The sequence below is a fragment of the Fundulus heteroclitus genome, chromosome 20 (assembly GCF_011125445.2).
Source record: "Fundulus heteroclitus isolate FHET01 chromosome 20, MU-UCD_Fhet_4.1, whole genome shotgun sequence".
Lineage (NCBI taxonomy): Eukaryota > Metazoa > Chordata > Actinopteri > Cyprinodontiformes > Fundulidae > Fundulus > Fundulus heteroclitus.
In genome coordinates, this window is record NC_046380.1 from 8,635,148 (window position 1) to 8,643,082 (window position 7,935).

The 7,935-nt window shown below is 37.2% G+C and overlaps 1 protein-coding gene across 1 annotated transcript in view; it reads left to right on the forward strand.

The window, feature by feature from the left end:
• The window catches only part of si:dkey-238f9.1 (chemokine-like protein TAFA-2), a 171,549-nt gene extending 164,171 nt beyond the window's left edge, over nucleotides 1–7,378 (forward strand). The window contains exon 5 of the mRNA XM_036151676.1: nucleotides 6,616–7,378. Coding sequence (XP_036007569.1) covers nucleotides 6,616–6,627 — 12 coding nt within the window. The 3' untranslated portion in view covers nucleotides 6,628–7,378. The remainder of the gene's footprint in view (nucleotides 1–6,615) is intronic.
• The last annotated feature ends 557 nt before the right edge of the window (nucleotides 7,379–7,935 follow it).

Genomic DNA, 7,935 nt, shown 5'->3' on the forward strand with positions numbered 1-7,935 from the left:
TTTAGCTGTGAAAAAAAAACCTGATTCGGTCTTTGGGAATCATTAGGTCATGGCTACGACTGACTTCTACAAAAAGCAAAACAAGACACTCCAGGAGGAGCAAAAACCAAATTTTCCATGACACAACTACTACTGGGTGGAGTGCAGCAGGGCTCAAGCTAAAACCTCTTCTCTAAATTAATAGAGCTTGTCAGGATGTGTTCAGTTTTTTTTTGTGTGGATGAGCTGGACCAAAAGAGGATGGTAGGTGAGGGGATGGGAGTGGTTGTGGGGGAAACACAGGACCCTTCCCCATCCATCATAGTCCACTGTTTGACTCACCAAACGCCTGTAGTTGAGCTGCCTCATCCATTATTCATGAGTACAGGAGGCCTGGATGAAGCAGAGCTTTTTATTTTAGCCGGGTTAATAATTCATGCCCTCTGTTACAGCCACGGGAAAGCAGAAACAGAGGCACAGATGAGCAGGGGTCCAGGTGGCTAGTAGAACCCGTCAGAACCTCGACTCTTTTATTGATTAGGGAGTCAGCGGGGGTCGCTCCATGCTCATGGCCTACTGCCTCCCGACAGTGAGCCAGCAAGGGATGGGCTTGTGTTTGCCAGAGGGCTCTGTATTAAACTTCCTGACACTTAACATCCTTCTGAGGAACGAGGCAGAAGGGCTGTCTGAAAAACGGGGCACGGTCTCCAGTGTGATGGCCGGTGCTGTGTCTTGTTTCTATGGACTCTTTTAAGAGAGATGACAAGTTCTGGACGGTGAAAATTCAAGCAGGTACGTTTAGTGCAAAACATCATGCAAAGTTTCAAATATATTGTTTTCCAACATTCACTCTTGGGTTACAGAGGCAAACGTTCTGTTGGATGGTAAGACCTTTGGTTTTTTTGTAGGGTTTTTCAGGACATTTTGCAGTTATGTAGTGGTCCAAATCTTTAAAGAACAAACTGAAAGCAGAAATTGTAGCAGGGAGCCCATGGCTGAATTCTGCAGAGATTGCCTTGAATGCATTTGTTTGTCTTGTTCGCGACGGCAGCAAGCTGAGATTAATTATGCCACATGCAGCGCTGGCAGTAGCTGGTGAAAAAAAAAAACACACAGCTGACCTCTCCAGGAAATAATATGAGCAAATATGCAGTCATGTTTCCAGTATTAGACAATCCACTGCTAACAATAGCTTCTAATCAATCCCTTATTATACTCAATACTCTCCAGTCACTTTCTGCTGTCTGAAATATGGTCTTTAACATTGAAATTATGGAAGTGCCTTCCACATCTACTTTATAGACAATAACTTACCAGTGTTAATCACAACAAAAAAAATTGATTTAAGCACTCCTTTTCCATTTAAACTGCTGCTCAATTAGTTTCTGGTAAACTTCTTGAAGATTTGGAGGGCATCATTTTTTTTTATCCATAATTGGGGTTTAGGTGCCCCTGTTATGGGACTTGGAAACCCACCATGACTGCTTTGAGACAGGCACCAGCTCCCCCATGACCCCATCCTTCAATGGATGGATGGATGGATGGATGGATGGATGGATGGATGAATGGACGGATGGATCAGCTGCTTTTACATCTAATGCACCCTTCATTGTCCTGATTACAACAGAGAAACAGAAGCATGAGGACACTGAACAATGTTTCCTTTTGAAATTCCGTTTTAGCTTCAGTTAAGCAGCTCTTTCAAGATTACCTCAAACATAAATGATCAAAGACAATTTGCAGGGTTAATTAATATAGAAAACTTTGATTTACAATAAATTACGTATTCCCCTTTTATATGCACGTGAGGTATTCATTATGCATACTGTCCATCAAGTCTAAATAAAGCTAGCTTTCATTAGAAATCTGTTGTTGATCTGTTTAACACTTTAGTAAATTGACTCTAGTTGTGGATAATTACATAGCTGTGACCACACCATTTTATAAAGTCTTTAATCATCCCTTTTGTTATTTAAACCGTTATAAATAACTCCTAAATGCATGCCAAAATACTAAGGAGACCAGCAAATATGACTGTAATGCATTACAGTTATTGGGGATCACACAAATGCAGAGAGTTTAAAAGATTCTGTTGAGCATTAGAATAAAAATAAAAAAGGTATCTTGGCTCTCAAAAGACCACCACATGCGTTGGCTTATTTAAAGATAAACTTAATTTTTTTGTGTTTTTCTAAATTTATAGTTAAACAGAAGCTCCTAGACATGTTCCACAAAAATTATATTTTGCATGTAAAGAACTTTGTCACTTTCAATACTTTCTTGATCCAGTAATGCAAATCAGTGCTTCCAGATGTGTTCATTTGTGGCGTTTGGCTAATAAAAATGGTTGTGTTTGTTTCCCCCTGGTGAAGTCACATCAGTAAATCAGACATCTAACACCCTCCAGCCGCATGCTCGATAAACTCTGTTTGTTCCCTACTTTCTGTACATGTTCTAGGAGCAGCTAGTTTTATAGTCCTGCTGCTGGTAATGTGAAGAATTATAACCCCAGCAGCTCCTGGTTTCACTTCCTATCAATCAGAGGACAGAGGGCAAAGAGCCACACATCCTTCCCACATGACAGGTGTTATGAAGCTTGTAGAGGAGGTGTTAATGTTAGTGATGGATAGATGTCTAAGAGATTTTTTCCAAGACACAATGAAAAAATTGCCTTACCTACTCAGCAAGAAGTGTATGAAAAATCCACCTGTCCAGCTTAAAGAGGGGGGCAAGAATATATATAATATGTATATATATATGTATATATGTATATATATATATATATATATATATATATATATATATATATATATATATATATATATATATATATATATATATATATATATATATAAACAGTACACTAACTGGCAAAAAGGTAAAAAATATAGAATTGATGTGGATATAATTTGACACACTGTTTATCTATTATCGTGCATTCTGCAAATAGGGTGGAGTTTTTTTTTCCACTGTTAAATATGTCCACTGTGCAATATTTTACATTTACTCTGGTATTTACTTTTATCTTCTATTCTTGGTGTTCTTTAGATATAATTTTAGATTAGACCGGTTTGTCCTTTTTTTCTTCTTCTTTTAATTGCTAGTAGTTGTGTGTAACTGACTGTGTGTTTGCTGGTGAATTTAATTTGCCAACCGACTTTCCCCATTGTGGGGTAATAAAGGAATTCTTCTTCTTTGCAAAGAGCTGGTTCATCAGTAAAAACACAGCAGACGCTGTGAGTAACAACAGTGTGAGTGCATGCTTAATTGCAATGGACGGTACAACCCAACAGTCATGGGGAATTAGGAACCATGGGGTAGGTAAGAGCAAGAATGCAATATCTGCCATCCTATAGTGTTCATTGGAGACCATCATTACTTGTCACATGGCACATGGATCTGTAGTTATCGGTGCACAACACATTCACATTAGTCTCGTCTGTGTTGGGTGATCACAAGTTTCCTAACCAGCATATTTTAGATGCATAAGACCTGAATCCCATGGCTGAATTACCTCCTCCAGTTCTGCAGAGGCCAGATAAAGTGTTATTTATTCGATCCAGGTGAGTTGGAACAGGGATGCATCTAAAAGTTGCACCACAGCGGCTCCCAAGGGTCTGAAGCTGGGGACACTAATATAAGGCATCTGAGGCACTCTCTGTATGTTGTGATCTATCGTGCCTGTGCAAGTTCTCAGTTATCCGGGTCATGACAACAGAAACAGGCTCAAATCGGAGGAAAACGAACTTTCGTTCAGTTCTTTCTGAACATATTTTGACACCTGTCCAGGAGTGTTTGTCAGTTCTGGTGGCTTGCGCTTGAGCAACCTGCAGTTGGTGCTCTGCTGTTTTTAAAGGACATGGAGGCCCATCCTTCAAGGCATATTCTAGGTCAGATGGGCCTGTTTGCTATAGTGACCTATCCTATACATATGTAGACTGTATCTGTAGATGCACCCGTTCTTTTCGATTCACTCTACATGTGTACCAAATTATATCCAAATAAAACCACTCCATCTTGGTGCTTATTTTGGTGCATAACTTCTTCTTGTTGGTGTCACTTTTTACTCAAAAAAAAGTTTTTATCCTGAATAAAGACTTACTTTCTTTGCTGACTCCCCTTATTTGTTTACTCAGCGGCAACCCTCATAAAAGACACCCATAAAACCCCAGCGTACTAACTCCTTTAATGGTTTCCACATGATTTTATGTTCCTTTGTTTTACATCTCTTTTAACATTATTTGTTTGTTTGTGTGGAATCCCCTTTAAAGCCCTAAAAAATGCAAATGTTATCTTAATTGTTTTAGATTAAAAAATATCTAAATGAAAACATTCCAATAAAAATGTACAGATCAAGCTTGAAGCACATCAAGGCAAAAGAATTTCCATGATCAAGATTTCTGCCGTTTTTACACCACTTCCACTACCTGCTGCTGCAACTGCAGTGAGATCAAATCATTTCCATATCCTCTCTCACACCATGATGCCTGAGGATTGTCGCATGGAAGTGAAAATTAAATTGTGGCTCCCCAAACAGCGAGCACAGTGTCATCAGCTGCACCTGTAAACAGCACAGAAATCATTGTTGTGTAGAAATTTGGATTTGCATTACTCACAGTACTGATTGCTTTTGGCAATGGCATGCTGATTCAACTGGTGACATCCCAGCAACCGCTTAATGAACAACCATAATGTGCAAACACTCTCACAGGAACACCTTTTCTACCTGCTGGTGTGTGTTTGTGTTCATGCTTTAAAGCTTCTCCTAACAAAGGGCAAGTCACAAAGTCATAAGGAGCAATTAAGCCACCACTGTTTACTTTTTGAGTCTTTCTTGAAGTGAAAGATGTACAAAATGCTTCTTTGAATATTTTAGATTAATATTTATGAAAACATCAGAGAAAAAATATAGCAGCACTGCAGTATACAGTACCATATTGATGCCATGAATAATATTATTCTTCATTTATAAGTCATTGACCATGAACCAGAATCTATTAGAGCTGACTTCTGTCTGCTATTTATGTGTATTGTGCAACACCACAGATGTTAAATTATAAACATGCCAGCTGGGAATATGCATACCTTGAACTTGTCACACATTTGACAGAGGCTGTTGCTGACGGTTGCACAGCGTCAGATCAAAAGCTTGCTTTAATGGCAAACACACAACATTAAGGTGAGCAGAATATATTAGTTTATATATTCTGCTCACCTTATATATATATATATATATATATATATATATATATATATATAGTATCTATCTATCTATCTATCTATCTATCTATCTATCTATCTATCTATCTATCTATCTATCTATCTATCTATCTATCTATCTATCTATCTATCTATCTATCTATCTATCTATCTATCTATCTATCTATATATGTGTGTGTGTGTGTAACATCATTTTACATAGGCAGTACAGTGAAGGCCGATGGTAATCCACCCATTTTTAGCCCTACTTGTTGTCAATCAAATAAAGAGGAAAAGCTACCTTTATGTTACTGTGCATTCCTTTATTTCTATGTGAGCTGTTATGAAATTATGAAATCAAAAGTATCATCTCTACATGTGCAACCAGCCCTTTTAATGACTCCATGATGCTTAAGTGCCCCAATATAGAAATGAGTTTGCCATTCCTGTTCTAGCTCGTATGGCCTCATCTACAATATCACAATCTCAATTTTCATGGTGTTCTAATTCTTCCCAGTCAAATATTCTTGCATCACTCACTACAATACCTACACTATATTTCAAAGGGGTTACTTTGTAAAATCATTGACATATTTTACTTCATCCTACAGTAGTACATTGAGAATCCAACTTTATGTTAATAAATTACATAAATCTAATTTGACAATAAAGAAAAATAAAACATGTAGAACAAAGTCAAGATTTTTAGTACACTTAAAGATTCCATCATATGCTTTTGCTTTGTGTTCCAGTTTTGGCAATACTGCAGTTCACTGAAGCATTCTGGACATTTTGCTTCAGGCAGTAAGTGAAGCAGATTTTGGCTGCACTAAAACAAAGTAAACAGCTATTATCATTGTCTTATCTCCGTAGGATCAAAATTAAGGCTAACCATAAATGTGCAAAAATGCATAAATCAATTGTTTCCTGTTAAATACAATATTTAACCCCAAACACACAATAGTTGTAATATCCTTCATACAGTTTAAGAAATCAGTTATGAGATCATTTTAACCTAATATAACATAATGTTTTAATATTTTATCATTAATAGTATAAAAAAACCCTCAGGGTGTTAACATCTTAGATACTTTTCAAAAGATTTGTTTTTGTAATGACAACACCAGAGCAAAGTGCAAAGATAAGTCTCATAACATGGAAGGCCATGTTATACAGGCAACAAAACGATTCTGTGGACATGTAAGTCCTGTGGAGGAAAGAACAATGGATGCTACCATTGAGAGCTTTTGGACCGGAACCCATGGATCATTTCATGTTGATAAAACCTCAGTTTGATGTTGCCAGGTCACTATTCAGCTTTCACAGGCTTTTATGAACTGCTGTAAAAAGTAAAAGCTGACTAGTTTAGCGTATCTGCTAAAGTTTTTTTTTTTTTATCATACACTGACATTTTCTTCTCTCTCTCTTTGTTTCCAGGTCACCCGATAGTTGTATTTTTCCGGAATAAAGATACGTGGAACCAAGATGTTTCTTTGACCAACGCAGTAGGACATTTTGCATCCCAAGGGATTTATAGACTGGCAGAAACCTGGGACCAACATGGACATAAGTCTCGGACATTCCAGTGAACAAAAAGAAGAAAAGTATTTTGAAATTCTCATGAGCGTACAGTGATAAACTGATTCTCGACTTTTTGTCTAGCATCGACAGTAGCTTTCTCTCAACTCTGCTGCCCACCAAATCTTGCTTTGTACTATACTTCTAATCCAACGGATTTGAAAAACCCAACCATGATGATATTTATTGACATGAAGACTGGATTAGAGGGTGAAGAACCTCACCTTAAAAACGTGTTATGTGAAACTTTTGTGTCATTTTCTTGCCACAAGGAGCCCTGGGACTGTTGATGCATATCTCTTCGGGGGCTCTTGTGAGGTTATAAGCATTTCGATTCCTTTTAGCCTTATGGGGGAGATACCTCTTCTGTTTCTTTTTGTTGGTTTGAAAAAAGCCTGGCCTTTCTTCTTTTTAAGTTTATTAGGATGTAAAGTCCACTTTTGAAAGACACTTAAGATAAACACACCCAGAAATAAAAAAAGCTGTAATTAAAGGTCAAAGTAGCTGAGTTCTGCAAGAAATGCTTTAATGGTATCTGTTACTTTCAAAGCCTGGTGACTGCTATTCATTACAAATGTCAATATTATCTCAATAAATCTAAGTCAATGAATATTGCTCTTTAGAATAATTGCAGTCTGTGTTGTATTGGTGAATTGGAGGAGTGCAGCATGTTAAGGAAATGTTCTAGCAAATAAAACGAGGGGGAGTATCACTCAAAGGTAATCGGGTTCAATCTCATGGAAGAACGTAAATGTAAAAAAAAAATCAGCAAATACAAAAATAGGCCATGGACAACAGAACAAAAGGCAAAATGCAAACTTTGATTTTACCTCACATGAACAGACTATACAATAAAAACACCGTCTTAGACCTAGTTCCCTGAAACCTGTAAGCAGTATTGTGAAAAAGCACCCCTCCCCCTTACAGTTTTCTTCAGTTTTTGCTTTTTTGTCACATTTGTTTTGTCACAGTCAAAGGTTTATGATCATCAAATACATTTTTATATCATACAAAGACAACATGACTAAATTTAAAAATTATTTATTACAGGATAATAGCTTTCCAAGCTTGGCCCTTTGTCTGCAGAAGGTTTTTATTTTAAATGTTTTAATCAGCAGTGATTTTGGCCAAGAAACTCGCTCCTTTATGGTATTTATGTCCTGTCTCATTCTAATAGTG